At 34.7% G+C, this 13284-nt stretch overlaps 1 protein-coding gene across 2 annotated transcripts; it reads left to right on the plus strand.

The window, feature by feature from the left end:
* The first annotated feature begins 1572 nt into the window (after nucleotides 1-1572).
* On the plus strand, nucleotides 1573-12858 carry LOC145568866 (putative cyclic nucleotide-gated ion channel 14). 2 transcript variants are annotated; one of them, XM_081628253.1, is made up of 7 exons: nucleotides 1573-1836; nucleotides 2154-2649; nucleotides 4972-5187; nucleotides 9407-9711; nucleotides 9824-9935; nucleotides 11063-11299; nucleotides 11580-12858. In XM_081628253.1, the coding sequence occupies exons 1-7, from the start codon at nucleotides 1808-1810 to the stop codon at nucleotides 12312-12314; spliced, it is 2130 nt and encodes a 709-aa protein (XP_081484379.1). In that variant the 5' UTR covers nucleotides 1573-1807; the 3' UTR covers nucleotides 12315-12858. The 2 variants fall into 2 exon arrangements, with proteins under 2 accessions (XP_081484379.1, XP_081484378.1); XM_081628252.1 differs by lacking the exon at nucleotides 1573-1836 and having other exon boundaries at nucleotides 2048-2649.
* Nucleotides 12859-13284: the final 426 nt, after the last annotated feature.

Raw genomic sequence — 13284 nt, forward strand, 5'->3', positions numbered from 1 at the left:
GTGTTTGGAAAGGGCAAGTTAGAAGAGGGAAAGGGCATGTTAGGGGGGGGGGGGGCATAGACATTGAAGTGTTTGGGTTTGGTGATTCCCTACGTTTTGACTTGGCTTTTCTAGAGGAGGAGGAAACGTTCTGGTTTGATTAATAATAACACAACTAACAATAACAAAGTAACAATTAACAACAATGAGATCAATGAGAATTAATTAGTAAGTAGTTTTTATATAAATTAAATTTTCAAAAATAATTATAATAATAGTAGATTACTTGGATCAATGAGATCCCAGGTAGGAGAGGTTAGGAGCGACGTTGTCCAGAGCCCAAATCCCGCCTTAGACAGATTTCAACAATCCAAATAACCCACAAATAAAATAGAAAGTAGTTTTTATATAATTAAGTAGTTCCACGTATACAATAATAATAATAATAATAATAATAATAATAATAATAACAATAATAATAACAATAACAATAACAATAACAAATTAAAATAAAGTTGAGTTAGATCTTACAATGACGCTTCAATGCTTTCCCAAATTTATAATTTCTCGAACTTATAATTTCCCGAAATTTTAATTTCCCGAATGTAAATATAACAATTTTTTTTTTTTTTTTTGGTAGTAGACTAATAATAGTAAAATTTATAAGAGAGTAGGATTTTTTTTTTCTTTTCACAAAAGAGAGGAAGATTGTATGATTTGAAGGAATTTGAGAATTGAGAATTTGGGAGTAAGAAAATTAGAGAATAAGAGAGAAGAGATGAGTTGATGAATTGTGAAAATTTTGGAGGAAAATATGAGGTATTTATAGGGGATTTGGGTGGGAAATTGGGTGGAAATTGGAGCAAAATATGGCCGTTTATAGCTGTTGGAAAACGGCTATATTCCAACGGCTAGTTCAAGGATCGGGCCGTGCCGGGCCGTGCCTGGCCGTGCCACGGGCCGTGCCGGCGGGTCGTGCCAGCGTGCCGGCCGTCGTGCCGGCCACCGTGCCGCCCGCCGTGCCACGGGCCGTGCCCGTGCCCGTCCCAGAAATTTTGTTCACGGCACGGCCCACGGCCCACAGGTGGGCCGCCGTGCCGTGCCGGTGACCGTGCCCGTGCCGGGCCGTGCCGGTGACCGTGCCCGTGCCGGGCCGTGCCGGTGACCGTGCCCGTGCCGGGCCGTGCCGGTGTCGTGCCGGGCCCGTGCCGCCCGCGTGCCGGCACGGCCCATGCCCACCTTTACTAGTAGATAATTGTGGGCTTTAAAGTTGACACAAATTTAACATGAATTGGGTCCACCGTCCACACAAAAGTAGCTGTTAAACACTTTATTTGATGTCCATATGCTACAACATTGTGAGCTGTACTTTTGTCATTTTTCCTTCGCATGAGTACTTTTTAAATCAAATTAAAATTTAATTTGTCACCAATTGTTTATTTGCTTGTACTTGGAACCGTACAAATCTTCTTAGAAAAATCTTGTGCTTCTAATTTTTAAGAAGAAAGTCAGCCTACGCAAATTAAATACACTAATAATCAACAACCATATACTCCTACAACTTATCCTCTCATAAAATAGACAAGCAAAATACAAAACCACTTCAGTTTCATCTCTTCTTTTTTTCAAAAATTTGTTGCCTTTAGAATTCTTGAAAAATTCGATCTGCTATAATATACCATAACTTTCTCGATTCTTACCATACGTAAATTGGATGATCGAAAAATTCCTACTATCTAAAATCCACAAGTCGAGTACGAAATTGAAGGCAGGGGAGAATATCACATATGCTCCATACATTTGACTCAGATCATCAAATAAATCTAGCATGGATTCCAAAAGGCACAAACAATTAAGGTAATTATTTATTAATTTCTTATTAAAATCAATATACATTGTTCATATTATAGTACTAGTATATTTATTTAAGGAGGAAATACAAGTTACTCATCCTGAGTAACAACAAATGTAACTCAAGGGGCACGGATGTAATTTCGTGGTTTTAAGTTGGGGGTAAAAACGTCCACAGAAGGTTTTTTTAAAAAAAAAAAAATTAATAATAAAAAAAATTGTGTAAAATTACAATATATGCCACTTGAGTAACAAATTTCGTTACTCAGGATGAGTAACCGGGGCTTGCTCTTATTTAAGTTTATTTATTTTGTATTTTGCAGATTTGATGAAAATAATGGAAATGATTTACTAATGAAATCATCAGATAAACCCTCTTCAACATACAAACACACCATTCCTTTCACAACAAGCATTCGAAATCACGACGAAGACGATGACAACAAAACATGGTGGAAACGGACCTTGGATCCCACAAGTGAGGTAGCCTTAATGTGGAACCGTATCTTCCTAATTGCCTGCATCATCGCGCTATTCGTTGATCCATTGTTCTTCTACGTTGCTGGAGTTGACACAAATAATGAATCATTTTGTATGTCAAGGGATTTGGAACTAGGTGGCGTTGTCACTATTATTCGTACCATCACTGATGCGTTCTATCTGTTACATGTTCTTCTGAGGTTTCGTACGTCTTTTATCTCGCCGAGTACACGAGTTTTCGGAAAGGGTGAGCTTGTGAAGGATGCCAAGGAGATTGCAAGAAGATATGTTACTTCGGGTTTTTTCATGGAATTCATTGCTGCTTTGCCTCTTCCACAGGTTGGTCTAGCCTCTTTTTGGAGTACTATTTTTATTAGTAGTAGATTAGTTACGCGTTTTGAGTGTTGGTGACTTATTGATTTTACATATGTTGCCCAGAAATGAATATGGAAACTAGAATATAGAGTCGAGGACTTAAATGTCAAACTATGCTAATTAATTTACCAATTGGTTAGGGGGTGGGTGGCTTAAAATGTGATCGACAATGCTAATTTATTAATTGTTGTTTTACAAAAATTTTGCAAGAAAAATTTGACAGAAAAAATATTAAATGTTCTTTTGTTGACTTTCTGTCAACTAATCTCTGTTTTTTTTTTTTTTTTTTTTTAAAAGTTTACGCTGTAGAACCGAGAAACGTTTCCTGTCTATGGATCAACAATCTATATGCAAATATGCAATCTTTCTTTGAGTTTTTTTTTTTTTCAATTTTTTTTTATTTTCTGTAAAACAGAGAAATAGGCACGCAACAATTTTAATTGAGCGTGGAAGCTAAGACGTAGATATGGGATAACATATTCATTGAATTATCAAAAGGGTTTCTTAAACAATACGTTTCGAAACGTATTCGTTTACCAAACGTATCGAAAATAATTCTCCATGCTAGATTAATTCGAAACATCACAGTTACTTGCGTCATATTTGAGCAAATTCCCCTATAAGATTTATACCTATTTATTTATCGGCTATTTCACCAAATGACACTGGGTACTTAAAAATTTCACCAAATACCATTAACCTTTTTAAATTCACCAAATGCCATCGACTTTTTAAAAAATTCACCAAATGTCATTAATGACTAACGGCTGTTAACTCCGTTAGTCATTAAGATTAAATCTTGACACGTGGCAAATTCCCCTATATGATTGGTTCATTTTAATTATTTATTTTAATTAATAAAAATAATATTTTTTTTCTTCATTTTCGTGGCAAAAATTGCTCGGATATAGTTTTGGGGGTCATTTTGACCCTTTATGAATACAAATTAAGCTCAGAATTGACAAAAAAATAACGTAAATGCTCCGTTTTGTGTGTTGAAAAATATTTCGATTAGCGTGTCGTTATTTTTTAACCATCAAAATTGATCGGGTAAGGTTTTGGGGGTCATTTTGATCCTTTATGGATACAAATTAAGCTCAAAATTGCCAAAAAAAAACATAAATGCTCCGTTTTGTGTGTTGAAAAATATTTTGATTAGCGTGTCGTTATTTTTTAACCATCAAAATTAATCGGGTAAGATTTTGGGGGTCATTTTGATCCTTTATGGTAACAAATTAACTCGAAATTGACTAAAAAATAACATATATGCCCCGTTTTGTATGTCGATATCGTAATTTTCTTTTCGGAAAAAAATGCGAAACAGGGTATTTACGTTTTTTTTTTGCCAATTTCGAGTTTAATTTGTATCCATAAAGGGTCAAAATGACCCCCAAAACCTTACCCAAACAATATTCATCACGAAAATCCAAAAAAAGTATTATTTTTATTCATTAAAATAAATAATTATTGTGTATTAATTTTTATAAGTAAAGACATTTGGTGAAATAATTTTCCAAAATAATGGCATTTGGTGAAATAAGAATTGCATTAACGGAAAACTAACGTCCATATGCTATTAGTGGCACGAGGTATCATTGTATTGTTTGTCAGTGGCATTTGGTGAACTTTGAAAACTTTGATGGCATTTGGTGAATTTTATAAGTACTTAGTGGCATTTGGTGAAATACCCGTTTATTTATTTATATTTGTTTGTTTTAAGCATTTGATCAACTCTTTTTAAGACACACTAAGCCTTTGGCTTGTAAAGGGACTCTTGTTTGGCCATGTTGAGGCTTGCTTGTGGAATTTGTAAAATTGTATGTTGGCATACTTGAAAATTTAATTTAATCTTAGAATTTAAAGAACGCACATTTTATATTTTAAGAATTGTCATACACATTCACATGGGTGCACACAATATTATTTACATTTCAATTGTACTTCATAGAGGCTCGACTTTTTTTTTATCTTAATGCCTATTACGATTTATTGAAATGAGTTGAAATGAAGTGAATTAAACTGAATTGATTAGAGTTCAACTGAACTGAATAGAGCTGAAATGAATTGTTTATAAGAGAAGAAAATTGGAAACTAAAATTAACTGAACTGAACTGATTGGAGCTGAACTGAAATGAACTGAAATTAAGCTGAAGATAACAGACCCTTAATTTTTATTTTAAGTTATGTTTTTCTAGGGAGCTTATAGCAAAGTTTTTAAATTATATGTTAATTAAGAATGTTTGTAGGTGCATATTGCTAACACTAGGCCGGGTCTAAGTTTTGCAGATTGTGATATGGTTTATCATTCCAGCCATTAAGCACTCTAATAATTCAAGAAGTACAGATAATGCACTTCAGCTAATTGTTTTCATTCAATATTTTCCGAGGGTATATAAGATTTTTACGTTGAGTTCTGATATCGTCAAAGCTACTGGAGTTGTCACCAAAACTGCTTGGGGTGGAGCGTCATATAATCTGCTATTGTACATCTTAGCTAGTCATGTAAGTATCCCTCCAATCTCCTTGAGTTCCATCGTATAGATCTTAATTAATTCTTTGATTAACACCGCATTTGCGTGTTCTTTGTTGGTTATGCTTTCTACTTTCATTTATTTGTTTTAGGAAAAATTGTTTTTAATAATCCCAATTTTAACTCATTTGCTTTAAATAATCTCAAATTTGGATTATTATTGAATAATCCCAACTTTAGGGGGTGTTTGCTTTCACTGAACCCAAATGACCGGTGACCTGATAAATAGGTTAATTTATTTTTTTAAGTTAAAATTGCCACATCGCACCATCTAATTTGTTTAATTTTTCTCTCTCTCCTTCCTTCCTCTAACTTTTTCTCTTTCCTCCCTTGAACCTGACCAGCAGCTCCCTCCATCACGCAACCACCTTTGGTAACCCACCACAACATCATCCAACCTATCTCCCTCCTCCCCTAATCGTCAATGACTCTTTTCCCTTCCCCGGAAGTTGTTGTATGTACAATGGGGTGGTTTTAAGGGTCGAAGGAAGTAGTTTTGGGGGTCGAAGGAGAGAGTTTTGGCCTTTTAGGGGTCGAATAAGTGGTTTTTTGAGATGGAGGATATGGTTTTTCAGGTTAGGTACGGTGTTTTGGGGGGTATAAGAGTGAAGGAGGGTGATTTTGAGGGTGGAGGAAGCGATGGAGGTGGTTTTTTGGGAGTGGGGGTTTAGGGTGATTCACACTAGGAGCATAGAGGGGGTTGTTTCGGCCTTCGGGGAGGGTTAATGATGCGGATCAAGGATCTTGGTCTAGATTTATTTTGTTTAGGATTTATTTTTCCTTATTTTATCCTATTAGTAGTTGGTTTAATATTATTAGAGTTTGTTAGGATTTAATATTATATTTTTAGTTATAGTTATCCTATCGGGCATGGGATTGTATGCCTATAAATATTTATTTTCATTAATGAGAATTTAAGTGTGTTTTTGAGTTTAAGAAAATTAATTGTGAGATTGATTAGTGTGAGTTAATTTCGAAACGTTGCTTTTCTTCTTGTTTTAGTCGAAAATATCACATCTTTATTGAATTAGGTTTACCCTAATTGCTAGTATCCCTTTCCGTGGTTTAATCCACATCAAATTGGTATCAGAGCCAAGGTTTTTGAAGAATTTTTCAATTCATCACGATCTTGGAAGTGTTCTACTTTCATCAGTTTTGGTCAGTTTCGAAGGTCAACTTCCAGTGGCTATATCTCCTTCGTTACAAAGCTTTTTCAACGATTCTTTTTTTGAATCTTGGTGTTTTTTTGTCCAGTTTTCACATACAAAATTTCAGAATTTTTTGAAAACGTTTGCTATTAAACTGGGTCAGTTTCTGCCAACGGGTCTGTTTGGAGTTGATTTCGTGATTGGTTGTTGTTAGCCTTGTTTTTGTTACTGCAATTGTGCTGTTCAACATGGTTGATCAATCTGAACGTATAGATCAGTTGACTAGGCAGCTAGCAAATTTTTTGGAGGTGCAAACGAATATACAACGAGATTTACAAGAACTAAAATCAAATAATGGCGGTGGTTCATTGTTCAACCATAATTCGAAGAAGGACGAGGAGATTAAAGTTAACGAACTACCTGACTTTGATGGGGACTTGGAACCAGATGCATATCTTGATTGGGAGCGCAAGATCAAGAGGATTTTTTTATCACAAGAAGGCTTCGGACTCCAAGCGATTCTCTTTTGCAATTCTGAAACTGTCGAAGTATGCTAGCCTTTGGTATGAGACTATGCAGGCTAAACGATTACAAGACAGCAAGGAACAACTTGATTCTTGGGAGGCCTTGAAGGTTAAGATGCGTAAGAGGTTTGTGCCACGTTCTTATAAGCAAACTCTTTACAATAAACTGAACTCACTTCAACAAAAACCATGGACTACTGTTGAACAATATTTAAAAGAGTTTGAGAACCTTTATATGGCATGTGCGTGTAAGGAAGAAGATGAGCAAAAAATCAGTAGGTTTTTAATGGGCTTACAAAGACAAATTAGGCATAAAGTGGAACTAATGCCTTGTACAACTTTTGATGATGTTTGTCTACTTGCCTCTAAAGTTGAGAAGCAACAAGAGGAAATTCAAGGCAATTCTTCTAGGTTTGATTGGAAACACAAACAAGATAATACTTTGGCAACTACACCACATACCAAAAAATTGAAGCATGAACAAGGGCACACACAAAACAAGAAAAGAGAAGGTGAAACGGTGGCTAGTCCTAACCCAAAACATTATGTCGACAAAAACGCTGCCAAGAAGACGATTTGCTTCAAGTGTCAAGGCCAAGGACATATAAGCAGAGATTGCCCAAATAAATTTCTGATTACAAAGAAGGAACATGTCTTGTGTATTGAGCAACAAAAACATGAACTTGAAGATGATGATGATGACAAGGGAGATCATGAAGAGGAGATCGTGGAGTGTTATGCAGAAAGTGAAACAAACATGCTCCTAGCTAGGTACGCCGAGTTGGATAGCTCCCCTAGCACCCCACGAAGTTCTTCGTTGCAATTGTCCAAAACTCATGTTTTCAAAACGGGTGAGTTTGTATGGCTTGATGATGAGGCCGAAAATCAATATTATTCGAGGGGATATGCCGAGCCTTTAGTGGATGGTCCGTACCAAATTGTAAAAACTATGGGCAAGGGCAAATATAAGGTCATGCTTGGCAACAACAACAAGCCTACATTCCATGCAAAGAACCTTATTCCGTATTTCAACAATGATAATCCACCTCAAACTCCTACAGGTTCTACAAATTTTAGTGTTGGTGATTATGTGTGGGTGAATGAGACGGCAATGGAAAAACACATGGGGGACTACTTTATACCTATTGATAAAGGGCCATATCATATTGTCAAATTGGTTGGAAAAGATCGTTTCAAGCTAATGCTAGGACACGGTCTTCAAGCAACATTCCAAGCTTCAGATTTAATATCTTCCGATGTCAAACCAACTTGAGGACAAGTTTTTTCAAGAGGGGGAGAATGATGCGGATCAAGGATCTTGGTCTAGATTTATTTTGTTTAGGATTTATTTTTCCTTATTTTATCCTATTAGTAGTTGGTTTAATATTATTAGAGTTTGTTAGGATTTAATATTATATTTTTAGTTATAGTTATCCTATCGGGCATGGGATTGTATTCCTATAAATATTTATTTTCATTAATGAGAATTTAAGTGTGTTTTTGAGTTTAAGAAAATTAATTGTGAGATTGATTCGTGTGAGTTGATTTCGAAACGTTGCTTTTCTTCTTATTTTAGTCGAAAAGATCACATCTTTATTGAATTAGGTTTACCCTAATTGCTGGTATCCCTTTCCGTGGTTTAATCCACATCAGTTAAGGCTACGGAATGGGGCAATTCGGGGGCACAACTTGGGAGGGGAGCCATTTCCGGTGGTGGCTGGTAGGGGACGCGGTCATTTCGGGTTAAGGCGTGGGCTAGGGGCTGCCAAAGGTTGGAATAGGGGCTGTCAAAGGTGGTGATGGGGCTTGGCAGGAGGTGGCTATGACTGGGGATTTTTTTTTCTTTTATTTTATATTATTTTTTTTTTAATTTACATTTTAATTTTTTTAAATTATTTTGACCAATCATGTGTTGCCACGTGTCTTAGGTAACCTGTTATATCAAGTTGATGATCGATTGGGACCAATAAAAGCTAATACCCCACAAAGTTGGCATTATTCAATAATAATTTAAAATTGGGATTATTAAAGCAAATGGGTTAAAGTTGGGATTATTAAAAACAATTTTTCCTTTGTTTTAATGTGTTTGATCTCTGTGTCCGAGAAAAAGGACATTTGAATTTTTTTATTTTTTTTTTATTAATGTTTATTAAATATAAAGATAAGGTCAAATTAGTACATTGACATCCGTATAAAGTTTGACTTTATCATTTATTTTGATATAGAGAGAGTATAACTTACACTACTTAGTAATTTTAACATGACATGCCCCCTTATATATATATATATATATATATATATATATATATATATATATATATATATATATATATATATATATATATATATATATATATATATATATATATATATATATATATATACTTACTCATGGTGTCATATTTTTTGGTTTATGTTGCTATATAGTAACTCGATCTAACCATCATTTAGGATCGGAGGTAGTAAAAACCTATTATTTGATTGATTATATGATTTAGCTTCTTTCACCTTGCTTGTAGGTTGTTGGGGCAGCTTGGTATCTAATGTCCATAGAAAGATACTCATCGTGTTGGAAATCGGCTTGTAGAGATGAAGTATCACCCATCAAATGCCAACTGAGATACTTAGATTGTAGTACTATAAATGATAATGATCGTATCATTTGGAGAAATAACACCCAAGTATTTTCCAAGTGTGATCCGGATAGCAAAGATGTTATCTTCGACTTTGGGATATTTGAAGTTGCATTGGAAAAAGGCATTGCCTCTGAGAGATTCAAGATCAAGTACTTGTATTGTTTATGGTTTGGAGTACAACAATTGAGGTAAAGTAACTCTATGATATGGCAAGTAACACGGTTTCTAATTTTTTTGTGCATTTCATATAATATGATTTCCATTTGCTTAACAACATACAATTGAATACCTTTCTTTCAGCTCGTTTGGCCAGGAATTGGAAACAAGCACATTCATCCTAGAAACCGTGTTTTGCATAGTCATTGCCATATTGGGTCTGATTTTGTTTGCTCTCTTAATCGGTAACATGGAGGTAAGAAAGAACTTCCCAGTAAAAAATGTATACAATGCTTGATATGCATGTCATTTTACGATTGTGGGAAAGGTTGGTGGCTAGTGATTGAGAGAACCAAAATCAAATTATCGCTCTTGATACCATGGTAGAATGAAAATTCTCCGTGGCTTGTCATTCTTTGAGTTTCTTAATACATACATACTCACTCCGTACAAACTACATAAGATCTATTAAATAGTTGCTACGTATATGATTAAGCCTTTAGGATCAGAGTTTCCTTAACCTTCAGTTATATTTGAAAACATATTAATATGTTATGCAGAGACCTTTTTTTTTTTGAACGGAACGGAAGTAATACTGAGACCTTGAAATGAGTAACATGAGTTAGATCTTAGATTACTGATATATTGAACTACATACGTTAAATCAGTTTCTTTAAAAAACAGTCTTTTTCTTCCAAATAAATATCTATAGATTCAGGATCATATATAGTTCACCATCATTAGCCATTATCATTGAAAAATAAAGTACTGTGGTAGTACCCAAAAACAGAGAAGTACAAGGCAACAACCCAAAACAGACAATATTACAAGATTAACTGCAATTTCATATGGTTAGGAAATCAAACAAACACCCGAAAAATAGTTTTTCAAATATATATAGCATAGGATAGTGGTTAATTTTAACATCTAAATATAAGTAACAGGAATGATTCTATTCTTGGAAGTGTCAATTATAACAAACAACTAAAAGCACTTTGGTGAATTTTGCTAGTGACAATAATGTAATCTTAACATGCATTTAAATAGCTGATTTGTATCCGAAGGGAAAATTTTGAGCTTTCCAAGGCCTGTAAGTTGGCTTTTAAGAGAAAAAGTTAAGGTATGATGTGCTAATTAAAAGTTTCTTTAAGAATCAACATGGTAAAAAATTGAGAATTAACAGGCTTAAATTTACAATTTATGCAACAAATTTGAAGTATGCAGTCTAAGCACAGTATTCTAATAATAAAAATAATTGAATTCTAATAATGCCTTCTGTTTATAGAGATATTAGGTGAACTTTTCGTTTGTGTGCGCGCTTGAGTGTATGTGGTTTGAGGTTATTCCTACTTATGCTTTGAAAATGGATAACATAACTTGTAGACCTATTTGCAATCTCTCACTTCGAGGCTCGAGCAGTGGAGGCTTAAAAAACGCGACACAGAAGAATGGATGAAACATCGGCAGCTACCTCTACACTTGCAACAAAGGGTAAGACGATATGTTCAGTACAAGTGGCTGGCAACCCGAGGAGTCAATGAAGAAGCAATATTGAGCTCCTTGCCATTAGATCTTCGTCGTGATATTCAAACACATTTGTGCTTAGGTCTCATTCGACGAGTAAGTTCCATTTTCTTACATAAACATGCTTGATTAACACTTTGTTATTGCAGATTAACACCACAAATTTTTAAAGTAGAAAATTTTGTCACAAATCACCTTATTTTATTTATTTATTTTTGTTAAAACACACCTAATTTGAATAATTTATAATCAGGTGTGTTTTAACAAAAACAATTTTATAATGTGGTTTGTGCCAAAGTTAGTGTTTTGTAAGGTAGTTTGTGACAAATTTTCTATTGAATTTGCAGTTTCCTGATAAAATAAAAATTTTATGCAGGTTCCTTTCTTTGCACAAATGGATGGTCAATTACTAGACGCCATATGCGAGCGGCTCAAATCTTCACTAAACACAGCAGGAACTTACATTGTTCGCGAGGGAGATCCTGTTACAGAAATGTTATTTATCATACGAGGAAAACTAGAGAGTTCGACCACAGATGGAGGGCGGTCAGGGTTTTTCAACTCGATCACATTAAGACCAGGTGATTTTTGTGGCGAAGAGCTTCTAGCATGGGCTCTTCTTCCGGATGCAACTCATTATCCTTCCTCCACAAGAACAGTCAAGGCCGTCGAGGAAGTTGAAGCCTTCTCATTAGAAGCCGAACACCTTAAATACGTGGCGAATCAATTTAGGCGTCTACATAGTAAGAAGTTACAAGACACATTTCGTTACTACTCTCACCAGTGGAGGTCATGGGGCGCTTGCTTCATTCAGGCTGCTTGGAGACAGTACAAGAGAAAGATGGATCAAAATAGTCCGAGCTCGAGTTCGAGTTCAAGCGACAGCCAGAGCAAGTCATTATCTGTTTCCTATACTCAATCGACTTCATTTGATCACAATGATGATGATCATAATGATCAAAGTAGTGAACTCGGAACTTCATCTCTGAATATACAACAATTGGCGAGAAGATTCGTGAGAAATGCTAGAAAAAGTGGACATAGAGACATGGATATTGAGTTGCCGAAGATAAAGAAGCCTCAAGACCCTAACTTTTTTGCGGATCATTGAATACAACACTCCATTTCTCTACTGCTTCTCTTTTCTTTCTTTTTTTTTCAACGGAGGAAGATTCACTACTAGTGCCTTAAAGTGAAAATAATATGTGTAGATGAACTTATGAAGTGTACTCTTTGATGGTTTACTTTTAACACTTTTATTAGGCAATATCTAACCAATGAGGTCTTGCCATCTTGGTCTAATGGCAAAGACGGAGGGTTTATGAACGTTTAGTCGTAGCTATGTTGATATTCTCTTAACCCCGTTTGTAGTTTGTTTTGGTGTTTGGAGAGAATCAATCTCAGGATATTTTGGAATCGGGATAAAAGTTCTAACCACTTAAACTATACCTCACTCTCCCCATTTGTAGTTTGTAATTACTACTACTTTTTCATTTTATTACTTGCTCCACTTTCATTTTGTAGCCAATTTTTATTGATTACTCTATTTCTTTTTTTTGTTGAAAACCTTTCACAATATTTTACTAATTTATTTCCTCTTTGTGGACCTCAAACTATCATATTTTAATGTTTTCTTATCGTCTCCTATTTCTTCTCAACTATCATACTTTATTTTTCCACCAAAACCACTAAATATTAAGAGAGTAAATGTGATACTCTCTGCTCGTCTCGTAGTAAATTCACATTAAACCAAAATATTGTGACTAGATAGGAATAACATAATTTCACCTTTTTTTTTTAATTTATTTTTTACTTTTTAAATGGGCCTTCAAACACCTAGAGATTGACGAAATCACCCAAAGGCTCAATAGACAATATTGAATTCATGAAGGATTCACCTAAAGCTTTATATTCACTTTAATGGAATTAAATAATAGAAAATACAAGTTTATCACCTAGTTATTTATTCAAATGGTTAAACTATAAATAAATCAACAATTTTTTATTAGTTGTTGATCTTATTACAAAAATATCATGATAATTGATTATTTTTATTGATATATTTACAATTTTGTCACTTG

This window comes from Chenopodium album, chromosome 11, assembly GCF_948465745.1.
Source record: "Chenopodium album chromosome 11, dcCheAlbu1.1, whole genome shotgun sequence".
NCBI classification, from domain to species: Eukaryota; Viridiplantae; Streptophyta; class Magnoliopsida; order Caryophyllales; family Amaranthaceae; genus Chenopodium; species Chenopodium album.

Bases quoted from the DNA above. Each gene is read 5' to 3' on its own strand.
- LOC145568866 (XM_081628252.1), top strand. From the start codon at position 2,101: ATGAGTAACCGGGGCTTGCTCTTATTTAAGTTTATTTATTTTGTATTT. The intron at 9,712-9,823 runs GTAAAGTAACTC...CCTTTCTTTCAG, and splicing joins TTTGGAGTACAACAATTGAG to CTCGTTTGGCCAGGAATTGG. The intron at 9,936-11,062 runs GTAAGAAAGAAC...CATAACTTGTAG, and splicing joins TCTTAATCGGTAACATGGAG to ACCTATTTGCAATCTCTCAC.